At 33.1% G+C, this 14272-nt stretch overlaps 1 protein-coding gene across 2 annotated transcripts in view; it reads right to left on the minus strand.

The window, feature by feature from the left end:
* LOC149802055 (uncharacterized) overlaps positions 1-14272 on the minus strand; it is a 100756-nt gene that overhangs the window by 16016 nt on the left and 70468 nt on the right. For both annotated transcript variants that reach the window (XM_089956460.1, XM_089956459.1), the window contains exons 5-8: positions 11417-11481; positions 9116-9220; positions 3922-4112; positions 481-652 (exon numbers count right to left, since the gene is read on the minus strand). In XM_089956460.1, coding sequence (XP_089812586.1) covers positions 481-652; positions 3922-4112; positions 9116-9220; positions 11417-11481 — 533 coding nt within the window. The remainder of the gene's footprint in view (positions 1-480; positions 653-3921; positions 4113-9115; positions 9221-11416; positions 11482-14272) is intronic.

A 14272-nucleotide genomic window follows, 5' to 3' on the forward strand; every position in this document is an offset into this window, starting at 1 on the left:
AGGGTTTAACGCCATTTTTCAGCACAAGATAGGCTATACATGGCGGCCAGTATAACTGGTGGAGGAAAAACCCTGGAAAACCCAGGGAAGAACCACTGACCCACGAGAAGCTACTGGCAGGCTTTCCCACATACCCATGCTTGCCAAGCACTGGACTTGAACCCACACAGATAGAGGTGAGATGGCAGTAATCCAGAATGGTGAGCACTTTAGAGCACTTGGGGCCCCTTGTTGGAAGTAGGCACTACTGATAAAGGGAAGCTTTATGAGAGTAGTTTGTTGGAAGAAGGCACTACTGACATTATAAGGAAATTACAGGAATCAAGCTAGTTAGGAGAATGTGCTAATCATAGTGGGAAGCGGGAGTGTAGCACATATGGAGAAAATGATATTGATGAGGGGAAGTTTTAGACAACTCAAGATGCAGTAGTCACTGTTCATTATATAGGACTTTGCAGAAGGAAAATAATGATAAATTACCTTCACATCTGTCAGAACTGGATATCCAAGGTTGTTTCTGAATGTCAAGGTCAGAACAAGGTTAAGGTCATCTGCTGTTCCATTCAGAAACTCCAGCTGTATCTTATCAGCGCCAACTGGGTGCTCTCGTATACTATCCAAACTCTCACAGAATGACAAGTAAGATTTGCACCTGTGAGAAAAAAATGTAAATTTGCATGTAAGTCATTAGGTAACTAAATTCAAATCTTGCTTCCTAAATTTATCAAAATATTTGTTCCTCATCGTGAACCTATATAATTTTTACTGCAGAAAGAAGTAGATGATCATGATCAACCTGTGCAGTATTTGTTGTTACATGTCTCCAAATGAGCCTGAAACTAGGATATGATAACTGAATGGATAAATAGGTGATCATGGGTCCACTACTGAACTTAAGTTTGTACCCAGCTCAAAAATTTGCTTCAGCATGATTTTTTAAAAAAACTATTCAAGAACAATTTTTATGTATTCCACTTTAAATTCACAAGCCAGAGTGTCTGTCCTAAACAAAATGCAAGACATACAGTGGGACCTGTTGCACTAATAAGTTTGTCATATACTGCATTGTAAGCTACAAAACAAAAGTAGTAATTACCCTAAAAAAAATTGTGGGAGAAAAGTGATTTGATGACATATGTATCTTGCTTGACGGCCATAATATTTACCAAGTTTCATGGCAATCCATCAAATACTGCCATATTAGCTGCACTAATAAGGCTGTGTATTAACTATATTACACTACAAGACAAAAAAGGCAAAAAGTCTAATAAACAAATTGTGGCAGCAATGAGACTTGTCAACATGAGCATTTTTAGTTGATGACCATAATATGCCAAGTTGCATGGCAATCCAAGAAAAAATTGCAGGAATATTTACCCTATTAAGATTGTGTCATAAAATGCACCAAGCTACATGACAAAAAGAGTAATAACTCTAACAAATTGCAGCAGCAATTTGTTTTGTGTGTGCATCTTCTGTTGATGATCATAAAATTGACCATGTTTAATAGCAATCAATCAAAAACCGCAGAACTAGTTGTGCTAAAGAGATTTTGTCATACACTGCTACAAGACAAAAAAAGGCAATAACTGTATAGCAAAAATCAGGGGCAAAAAGGTACGTGTTGATATGCACACCTTCACATCATGATCATCAGATTCACCTAGATTCAGGGCAATTTATTAAAAAATATGGTACTAAATGCTTAACAAGATTGGATCAGACACTGCTATAACATAAAAAGGGATATAACTTACAGGATCAAAGTACTTTCTTGATCTGTGTATCTCGTATTTGATGACCAAAATATTACTAGATTTCATGGCAATCAATCAAAAACTGCAGATACTAGTTATTCTAGCAAGTGCTGAATGGACTAGGATTATAATATACTCTATGGCAAAAAAAAGCTGTGGGACAAGTCCAAAATAGAATACAGAAGGAAACAAAGTTTTACCCCACCATTATTTAAAAAAAAAACATTTGTCTTCACTTAAATTCCATTTGCCCATAATATTCTTTTTTTTAAATGCTGTAACAAATTACTGCAATTGAAGAAACAAATCTAAAAATACACAATCAACAACCATTGGATATTTTAAACAAACTTTATGATAATGCAGTCTTTCTATTTATCACAGATAATCCACAGGAATTCTTTCACTCAATCTGAGAAGAAAAATTTCTAATTTTCATTTTAAGTTCTTCTGGTGGCAGATTTTTAAATTTTTATTATTATTATTTACTGATTATACCTGTGCCATCATCATTGACTAAGACTGTACACACATTCTATAAAGCAGAAATCAAGCATTTGCTTTCCCATTTTGCTTTTCTGTCAATGGTTATCAGGATGTACTAAAGTGCTGTACCAAATAATGGCATCTGGAAGACATTAACAAAATTGCTGTACAATGATTAAAATGGTGATAATGTATACAAAATAAAATTGTGCAATTTGATTTTGTTGTTGTTTTTGTTATAGGGTTTAACGCCATTTTTCAGCACAAGATACGCTATGCATGGTGGTCAGTATAAATGGTGGAGGAAGAAACCAGGAAAACCCTGGAAAGAACCACTTACCCACGTGAAGCTAGTTTCTCATGAAACCACATTGGCCGAACCAGAGACTCGAACCCACACAGACAGTGGTGTGATGGCAGTGATCCATAACGGTGAGCTCTTTAGACCACTTAGCCATTCTGCCCCCCCCCCTTTGTAACAGTATATTTTGACCAAACTATTACAACAAAGATTTTGCTAGACAAAGTGTGACAATAATCTGATTTGCCACTGAAATATGTTGCCATGTTTTGGTATTGAGATTCCTCTCTTATAAGGTCACTCCTTTTGGACATGAGTAATAATTACATAGTTAGTAAGAAAGAATTAAATAATTTTTAATTATTTATTATATGTATTTAAAAAGATCATGCATGTTATGAAATCGATGTCATAAAACTTGTATTAATGTTACTTAAAAATCAAAACCATTTGAAAACCATGACAGGGTACAATACCTAGCAGTAACCATCATTCTCTGACAATTCCATTTTTCCACTGCTGCAGAATGTATAGTTGATGATGTAGATTTGATGTCTAATTTCTAAGCAATAATCGCAAGACTCTCCCTCTTTCAAGTAATCACACTGCTTTCACCTTTCCTTCAAAACTGAGAATGTCTGACATTGCAATTTTCACAACAACTTATTCCATCCATACTTATACCACTGACAAACTAATCTGAAGCAATTACACAAAATATTACAAAAGCTTACAAAGGAAATGAGTCTGTCACATGATCAAATGGAGGATATGAGGGGAACCACAATCAATATTACCTAGATGTTTAATCTGTTGCTGCCAATATCCACAACTTCATGCAGTTTTTTTTATATCTTGTTTTAAGGAGTTTTAACAGGGATGAAATTGTTGTGCAAAATAAAAAAAAAAATGAACAGAGTGCAGCAAGAATAAAGAAAAAGTGTTATTAATTTTTAGAAGAAAACTGTACTCATTTCCAGTGAGATTGCATACAGTCCGTCAATTGTCCCACGGCAAATAGAACCCATCCAGAACAAAAGACTGGTGCTATTTTCATATCCTGAAGTTAAATACAAAGTCTCAGTACAGAAAGAATTTTTAGAATTTTAGTAAAAGTGGGACCATATATTTTCTATCCTGCCAGCAGCTATCTCTCCATATATGTTTTAAATAATCTTTTTACCCTTTACTCAAGTCAACTTGATACACACTGTCTGAATGGGTTCAGCACACAAATCCTATGAAGAAAGAGCACATAGGTCTAGTATACAAAAATGTATGTGCTAAAATCAAGTTAGCTTGAAAGGAATCTGACCACTGTGATAGGAAAGTGGTCAAACTATCATACCTGGTCTTGAGACAATTGGCTTTGATTACCTGTTAATGGTTTGTGACAAATGTGATGCATGGTGCTCCCCTTGTCTCTGATTTTCCCTCAGTTCCAAGTTTTTCTCATTCAGTTTTTGTGTCAAGCCTTCCATTTTGGATTTCAGACTCGTGATAACATCTGTGTCAATCATAGCCTGACAAGCCTTAATAGCAGCATCGCTCTGCTCCAATTTCCTCTCCTTAATAAAACAACAGAGACTGAAAAATTACTCCTTGGACTGACTGATTATATAATTGGTAAATTCATTCAAGCTGTAAATAACCACATACAGGGAACTTCTGTATGGCATCATTTTCCTAAGTTTTGTCACTCATTACTAATCACAACAAGAGTACCTTGAAATGGTACATTATATGCCAGCCTTGTGTTTGATAGTCCTTTGATTTATACAAACTTAAACTTACTTCGGACTTGTACCAAGATTAGGCCATACCTTGGACTTATACCAGACGGATACAAAGATTTGGGCACTATGATAGACTTGTACCAGACTGATACCAAAATTAGGCTATACCTTGGACTTATACCAAGACTAGGCACTACCACAGACTTGTACCAGACTAATACCAAGATTAGGCACTAGTAGAGCATAGCTGACTCTGGAAATTATTGATAAATGGGTCTCAATGTGCAGTCTTTAGCTAAGCTTACTGTGTAGAAACCATTATTTTCCTAGTGGACATGCCATAACTGTCATATGACTTGTGATCGACAGATCCCAAAATCTATCAGTTTCTTTATTTCCCTGGGTGCAAGCCATCCACAGTTTCATAATGTAACTTTCTCTAGAACGATGAACATTCATTCAGTCAGTGATCCCAAATTCAAGAGATTTTTTTGTTACCCAATTTATAAGACATTCAATGATTTTTGCTGAAGGTACATAAGTGGACCAATCTGGTGGCCTAAATGGTTAGAGCATCTGCCTTGGATGTGGGTACAGGAATCACTATTTTGGGATTATTGTGAATTCACTTAGAGATATTTTGGATTATATCATTGCCATACATCAAGATTGTTAGCACATCAACACTATTCCAGTATAAAGGTACATTAGATTTTTCAAAAGATAAAAAAAAAGAAACAATCCCTTTCAAATTTGTTTTTTCAAGGTTAACTTATGACCATTACTGAATGGATTTAAAGAACATTTTTGGATTATAAAACATGCATTTTCCAAATCTGAAGATGTTTCTCTTTCAAGACTCTGCAAAACATATGTGTAAGAAAAGATGATCACGTACAAAACCACAAAATGAGTCACATTAAACCAATCTGACCGACTATATTCCTATAAATTGGCATTTAAAGCCATTTCAATGTACAGAATACAAATCCTAGCTTTACTTTGCTGACATGCATTATGTTGCTACGTGGAAACAACATAATAAGCATAAACTATTTTGTTTCCTTAAAAACCTTAATTCTAAAGAATTCTAGAGCAATATATATGCATGTTATACAAAGTAAACATTTCCTATCAAAGTATGAAGAAAAAAAAAACAATAAATGCAAATTATTAGAATCTTGTAACGAAAAAAGTTTAACAATGAATTTATCTGTGCCAAAAAAGTCTCAAACAAGATTTAACAACCAACCTAAACACCTTAAGACAATTTGTTTAAACATTCCTTCATTTAAAGACATTTACAAAAGGGTCGATTTAAATTTTGACAAAAGACCTTCAAAATTATATACTGTTGTATAAACAAGGACTGAATTTTCTGTAAAATCAACTTGTCTTGTTTTTCAATAAACCAGTCCCCAAACCTGTATTGATACTGTTTCTTAATATATAATAAAAGGGACGACAATTTCCCATTTCTCCTGCGTTCTATTTAAGATCTGAAACCAATGCTTCAAGTTACATGTCACTGTGTAATAGTTTTGCACCAAAGTTCAGCTCAGAGATTCAAAATTTTTCTAATCATGGTTTCCTCTGAATATTCCAACTCCATTTTTCACATTTGGACATTTAGGATAGAGTGTGGGTCCAGAGTAATTACATATAAAAAATGTGGAATCTGCTGCCACAGTAAGATAGCTTACCAGCTGACCTAGCAAATTTAAACTATGTTATATTGACTTTCACCTGCATGAAATCAATATGAAAATTATTTATTTTGTCAAAAATGGCAAGTAATATAATCGTTATGTCTTTAAGCTGCTGAGATACTAGAAGAAACTCAACACAGATGAAACCTGACCCGATACTCTCCATTTGCGTTAGTAGTCACATGACTTCATAAATCTCAAACAATGACATCGGAAGTCCAATAGTCACGTGATATAAAAAACAAATTCCTTTTTAATGTTGTTGTAAAAAATTTCAATTATATTGAATGTCCGATACCTGTTGTAAATCCAGAAAGAACATAATTATTTCGAGAACAACTACAAGAAACTTGGCCAGTGTGATTCATCCAGCAGAGAAGTTTGGTTCCCTGATTTGTATGCTCTCTGCTTGAGAGAGCACATGTCAATGTTTTAATCACTTGATACAACAAAACTGTGGAAGTTCATCTCAGAATTAATATAAAGAATTTGTGCTCTTTTAGTTTTGTATTTTTATTACAACCAGTATATGACTTTCATCTAATACTTTTTTCTACAATATCTGAAACTGACGGTTGTGAGATTATGTGTGCTTGTGCGACTAGCAACTGAAACCTCTAGTACCAGCTCAAATTTCATCAATGCATTAGTTTTATTGTCTTTCAGCAGATTAAAGACACGATTTTAATACTTGCAATTTCTGAGAAAATAAATAATGTTTATATCAATTTTGTGCAAATATAAATTGATTTATCGTTTAAGTTTGCTAGTGGATCCAATAAGCGGCTATGCTTTAACGCCACCATGTTGGTCTCTTGTGATGCTAGACTGGTTTTCATACCATCTATATATAAAAAAAAAGATAGGATATCAAGCTCTCTGTGAAACAAAAAGTCTACTAGACGAATCTAATCCACTGAGCATTTGGATTGTCTCAACAAATATATTTATGGCAAGCACTCATATTATCCATGCTGCAACCTCCAAATATTCTGGTCAGAACTCAATAATTTTAACTCACGATCAGTTCAGTTACGACTCAATTACATAACTGTTTTGGGCATCAAGTTGTGGAGGAAAATTTCCAGGTTTTTCCATACTTTTGTCACTATTTGCAAAATTCAAAGACTTTTCAGGGTCGGGGAAAAAATTCATTTCTCTCGACTTTTTCCCGATTTCCCGGTAGTATGGGAACCCTGTCATTGGCATGAATAAATCAGTTATTTGTACTATTAAAGTAATTATATGGATATAGGATGTTAATCTCTAAATGACCTAAGGGTTATGTCCCTTTAGTTGCATGTATAAATCTTTTCATGCCCAGTCCACTGCATACAGGAGTTTGTCTTTTGTCTTACAAGTGTGTGTGTGTGTGTGTGTGTGTATAGTTGTAGTGTGAGAGCCTGAAGAAATTGCTTGATTGTATCTTTTAACATTTTGGGATTATAATTTTGAGAAAAACACCCCAAAGAAGGTATGTGCTGGTACATAATTTTGGATAACATGAATACTATATGCATTATAGGTATGAGCACATTAGTAGACTCTTGATTATCCCATGCCTGGGTGATTAGAAGATAACTCTGCACAATACCAGAGTTCAAATAACCAAAGGTCATGAAGGCGAAAAGTGTACAAGTTTAATACATTTCTTTCCCTTCAATAACACCCTTTATTTTAGCTCTTCCGTTTTGTTTGATGAAATTTTTAATATACCTCTGATACCTATACTTTATATACAGAAAAACAAAGAAAACACCATTTCCGTTATTCTTGTATTCTGTTTCCTGACTATGTATCTAGGAAGCCATTTCATTGGCACAGCATAAAACAAAGACATAACAATAGTAAAAATTATAGTAATCATTATAATAATCCACATAGCATGCAACATTATCATGATTTCAATATAAAGCATGAAAATGATCAACATGAAACAAATTTTTGATCTGAGTCAATGGATCACTTGATAAAGTAGCTTGTTTTTTTATGTGATATTCACTTCTCTTCAACTGTTTTTCTCATTCTTAAACAAAATGCTTCAAGAAACTTGTAATAAAATTACTGATATTAACTGAATTAATGATGGGATTATCAAAAGGGCGAGTAATTTATTTAACTAGTGACAAACGATAAAAAGAACACAGTTTTTGATTAATCAGTACTCACAGTTTGGACAGACAGGTGTCACAATTCAAGAAATCAAACATGCTCATGATGGTTCTCACACTTTGAATAATGTTTCACGATTTCAGTAGGATTCTGGGCCAGTAAATTACTTAGATTATGGTTTATTTCAATAATCGATGTTCGGAAAATAGATGTAAAAAGCTGTAAACAAACAAATTTAGTAGGGGTTGGCTGAATAGTTCTGATAATACTGGGTATTCAAATCACAGAAGTTTGAATAACTGTATCTACTGAATATAAACAATCCCTTTCAAATTTGTAAATTTTACAGAATGTCTAAACCAAGGATTTAAATGTTCTAAAATAACTACTAACTTTGAAAAATCACAGTTAAAAAAAGAATTACTATTAAATAAATCAAAACATGAAACTTAAAATGGTCATTCTACAATAAAGGAAGGCAATCATCAGAAACATTGAGAAAATGCAGTACTGAAAAGCGTCAATGAAATACGCTTGATGTTTGCAGAAATAAGTCAATAAGTTAATGAGAATGGTCACCTTAAAATGAAACTCTGGGTCATAACTTCATTAGAAATAGTGCCCAACAGGCACATACATGTCCATTATGCAGTTTACATAGGAAAACACCAATAGGTATTTTTAGGACGACAGATAACATCCCAAAGTGTACTTTAAAGACAAAGTTCCTTAGCTAGTCAAGTTTCAAACAAAAGGCCATGATCCTAGGTCTATGGCAGCTTCATACAAAGCACTGATGAATAAGACTAAGTTACATTACTGTGGTAATGTCTCTTTACAGCAAAATAATTTGGAGAGATGTTGGGGGAGGGGTCCTAAAATAAACAGAGTATAGATAGCTTTTCTTATTTATGATCTTAGCTTTATAACGCACAGAGAGCAGTGAATATGAAACCTCTGTGAACAAAACTTATATAAATTACAGATAAAGCATGGGGCACACGTTGGTTGTACCTGTTGTATCCTGAGTCTGTTAAAATCCAGTTCCTCTACTTTGTAAGTTCCAAATTGAGCTGAAAGCATCTCTTGTTTAGCCTTCAGTGCCTGTAGCTTCTGAAGCTAAAAGTTAGAGTCACATAAATATATGATGATTTAATACAACAATTGTTATAATCAAATTTCATCTTCAAGGTATTTGTTTAACATGTAAAGCAGACGGAATATGAACCACTGTTAAGCTGCTATGTAATGTGTGGTTACTACACTTGTACGGAAAAATAGAAACAAGTTTTCTCAGAGCAATACTGCATGACTTTAGGAATGCAGCATCGCTCGGAAAAAAGTAGATATTTTCCCATTAAAATAAAGTAAAATATTTATTATATACTCATTTCTTTTAAAACTTAGGACTGATTCAAATATGAATTTCATCTCCTGATACAAAGAATGGAGAAAATGAGAGATCTCTTGTACAATATATATATATATATATATATATATATATATATATATATATATATATATATATATATATATATATATATATATATATACCTCTTTTTATGACAAGACATACTTCTTTTCAGTGTATTTTTGATTTATTTAATAATGAAAAGAAAACACTGCTTAAAGAAAGCTATTTTAAATTCTGTTAATTCTGGGGGAATATAAAACAATGTGCAAAAAGGACACAAACAAAATTGCCAGCAAGTATTCATGTATGCACTACAATGCAAACTTCGTAGCATCTTGTACAGTATCATGCAGTAGAGAATGCAGGAACACTGCAGTTTTGACACTGCTGAATTTATGGTGAAAACAATGAATATACTGTTATATATGTGTATTATCATTCCAGATCATAATTTGCAAGGTCATTTAGATAATGATATTTGATATAATAATTTTCCCATCGATTGTAAGTTTGCACTTAAAGATAAGTATATTGTGCACAGACTCATTAAAAAGTTTCAAGGTTCAGTTGTACTATTGATGAAGTAAACATCATGTGATCTGACTGCAGGTCAAAGTTTTAAAAAAAAAGAAGGCCAAGCTGACCTAATTTCTGATTAGCTAGTGATGAGTGGCTGGCCTTGTTTCCCAGTTTTATGTGCAGTGTAAATAAGTTATTGAACTATCTTTATGTTTTAGTAATACATTACGGTTATCTATGTCTGAGAATTAGTATGTAGAATTAAGCATTCTTAGTAGTAAAAACCTGTCTTGGAGGTTTTTCATTGAGAGGATTCATTTATTTGTTATAATTATTCATTGGAATTAGAGTGCTTGAAATATTCCAATTGATTGAAATAATAGCTGTCATGAAATTACTTTGAATTCATTTTAAGACATTTTGGGATTATATCATAGTGATTCTTATGTACTGTTTATACATCAATACAGTACAGATTCTCATTTGGAATACCTTTAGAACTCATTCAGATTACTTGATACTTTTAGACTTGATAGCACATTCAACTAGAAATGTGTTAATGGAATAATTATTCCCCATTACAGTGATTGGAAATGTGCCCAACCACAAACCATAATTAGGTGGGATGGATGGATGGACAAGTGATAGTATATTCCTGTACCAATGTTTTCGTGGGGCATACAAAAAAAAATGTATTACTGCAACAACTGACTAATGTTTTTAATAGCACTGACTTGTAACATAACTTACCATTTCATCATGAGACATTTAAATGATTTTGATATGTGGAATTTTTAATCAAGCATCAATCCAAACTTACCAACATCTACTGAAAGTCTCTTTTACTTTCAACAGACTGCCAACCTGTCACTCAAACAGAATGGACTTAGTAATATCAAGGAATAGATTTGTTGTTGTAGTAGGGTTTAACGCCATTTTTCAGCACACGATAGGCTATACATGGCGGCCAGTATAATTGGTGGAGGAAGAACCCGGGAAAACCCCGGAAAGAACCACTGACCCACGAGAAGCTACTGACAAGCTTTCTCACATACCCACATTGGCTGAATCCGAGACTCGAACCCACGCAGACAGAGGTGAGATGGCAGTGATCCGTAATGGAGAGCGCTTTAGACCACTCGGCCACTCGGGGCCCCCTCAAGGAATAGAGTTAGTAATGTCAAGAAATGGACTGTCATTACACTTGCAGGTGGATAGATCTTAAAAATGATGAGTTACAACAGGAAAGTTACCAATGCAGAAAATCATAGGGGAAAATCTGATTATAAAGTCCTGGAAATATATCCGTGATAAATATCTAAATTTTACACATGTAAAAAGTAATAAACCCACTCTTAATGTGTGTAGTACATACAACTTACTTTTTCTTCATATAACTTCACCTTGCCATTTAATTTCTTTAAGTTGGACTGCAGCAAATCATATCCTGCAAAACAGTTACAAGTTCCATAAACATGTATCCTCAGTTTTACCCAGAACAAGAGTAAAAGCATGTATTATTCAATATTCTGAAAATATCTCAACAATGAACAACTATCTATGTAGATATATGCGAAGCTACACTATGGCCTGGAAGATACTGTGTGCCCAATTGATGCTGCTGAGTATGGGTGACACTATAAGGAATTTAGCATCTTAAGGATGGAGGGAATAGTTGGATCCAGAAGTTTGTTTGCAAGTTTTCCATGTAAAGAAAAGTTTTCTATATATAGTGGAAATAATGAATAAAACTGGACTAACCATTGTCCAAAATAGAAATTGTTACCCATGATAAGAACAACAAGAAAAAAATGCTAGCATTTCTTGCAATGGGAATCTTTGAATATTTTAATTTACTGAATAAAGTTTCTTGGCTCCAATAATATAAATGAGACTCAACACATTATTTATCGAGGTTTTAAATCTGATATTACACTGCTGGAGTTAAATAATTCTTGAAATGTAAACCATTAAAAAATCAATAAAAATTAAAACTAATTTCTATTAAAGAATGTTTTAAAAAAATATTTTCCCCAAATATAAAGCAAAGTCCATTATTTCCAAATGTAAATAAAAAAGACTGGACATTCACCATTTTTGGGGGTAAAAAACAGAATCTGTATTGCACTGATAATGCAAATGAACCCCCCCCCCCATTCATCATTTCCTCACATTAAATGAATAGTCCCCATTGTATTTGTTTCCATAGATACATATCACTGTTCATCTGGTTCAAAACACCCAGTTTAAAATACTGCTTTATATTAGTGAATTGGTATTGTTATTGATAAAATTGTTTACACTGTGTTAAAACGTAGGTATGTTTAATATTTGTATATATAAAGATGAAATGGGACCAAAACAAATTTTTTAAATAAATTTGCTGATCAATCAGATTTTTCAACACAATCTTATCCAAACATGTTATACCAATCAGATTTTTCAACAAAATCTTATCCAAACATGTTATACCAATCAGATTTTTCAACAAAATCTTATCCAAACATGTTATCCAATCAGATTTTTCAACAAAATCTTATCCAAACATATTATACCAGATTTTTCAACAAGATCTTATCCAAACATGTTATACCAATCAGATTTTTCAACAAAATCTTATCCAAACATGTTATACCAATCAGATTTTTCAACAAAATCTTATCCAAACATGTTATACCAATCAGATTTTTCAACAAAATCTTATCCAAACATGTTATACCAATCAGATTTTTCAACAAAATCTTATCCAAAATGTTATACCAATCAGATTTTTCAACAAAATCTTATCCAAACATGTTATACCAATCAGATTTTTCAACAAAATCTTATCCAAACATGTTATACCAATCAGATTTTTCAACAAAATCTTATCCAAACATGTTATACCAATCAGATTTTCAACAAAATCTTATCCAGACATGTTATCCAATCAGATTTTTCAACAAAATCTTATCCAAACATGTTATACCAATCAGATTTTTCAACAAAATCTTATCCAAACATGTTATACCAATCAGATTTTTCAACAAAATATTATCCAATGTTATACCAATCAGATCAATGTGCAGTCATTTGTGCATTCAACTGTACTCTCTGTTCTTAAAATAAACAACTCCTCTGACCAAAGAACAACATTTTAAAAATACCACGTAAGAAAAGCCATAACAATTTCAAGTCCCTGATCATACCTCATTTATAGACACTTAATGGTGATTGGGGAGGTTAACTTTGGAAGCTATGCCTTGTTTGGTGGCTTTATTTGTTTTGCAAAATAAATCCCAAATATCAACTGATAGGTGAAGGAATTCAAACAAATATAATGGCCATCTTAAAATATTCAAGTTACAGATGGTACTGTGGGTATTGATGGAGGTATTACTACAAGCAATGAACACAAAAAGATGCACATTGTAATCAGATCATGTCATCACACAAGTAAACATCCTTTTGTAAGAATAACAGCCAAACAAAAATAAAACAACCAGCAAGAGTAACAAAAGGTCAACTGATCTCTCCACATATTCCTTTTATATTGAAACAGATGGGTTTGCTCTATTTATTTATGTAACCTGGCCAGAATATCTGCTTTAATTAAATTCTGGTTGTAAAATAAAACAAGGACCATTTCAGGCTACCCAGTACTGTAATTTTTGATACTGTTAGGCATGGTAGGTATTGGCAACAATAACAGCGCTATTGGTGGTGAGAAAACACTGAATCCTGGAGCTACATTTTCTGCTCATTGATTCTGTGTTAAAATAAAAATGAGAGTAATTATACTGGACTCACAAAATGTAGCCCTGGTTTTCAAAATACTAGTGTTCTAGTTATAACTGCACTGAATTTTGTGCCTACAACACAACATCACTATCAGATATAAACATAATGGCCTAGTTGACAACTGAATAAGACAGAATTGTCAATTACCATCTTATATCCATGAATCAACTTAAATAAATCTGATATATTTTCATTATATGTAGAAGCAGTCTCACATTCATTCATCCTATTTTAAATAAAGGGATAACTTGGTAGCTGATCTGGTAGAGTGCTGAACTCCTAATTTAAGGGTTATGGACTTTATACCTGCCCAAGCCAGCCGCCTCAGTGTGTCTTGGAAAAGGCATATAGATTCGATTTGTTCCACATGATACACCTCAAAGTATGCTAAAAGTGAATTAAAACCAATAAAAACATACAAAACAAATTATCTTTTATTAGCAAGAACAATATTGGGC

Source organism: Sinohyriopsis cumingii, chromosome 4, assembly GCF_028554795.1.
Source record: "Sinohyriopsis cumingii isolate HCF-2022 chromosome 4, ASM2855479v2, whole genome shotgun sequence".
Lineage (NCBI taxonomy): Eukaryota > Metazoa > Mollusca > Bivalvia > Unionida > Unionidae > Sinohyriopsis > Sinohyriopsis cumingii.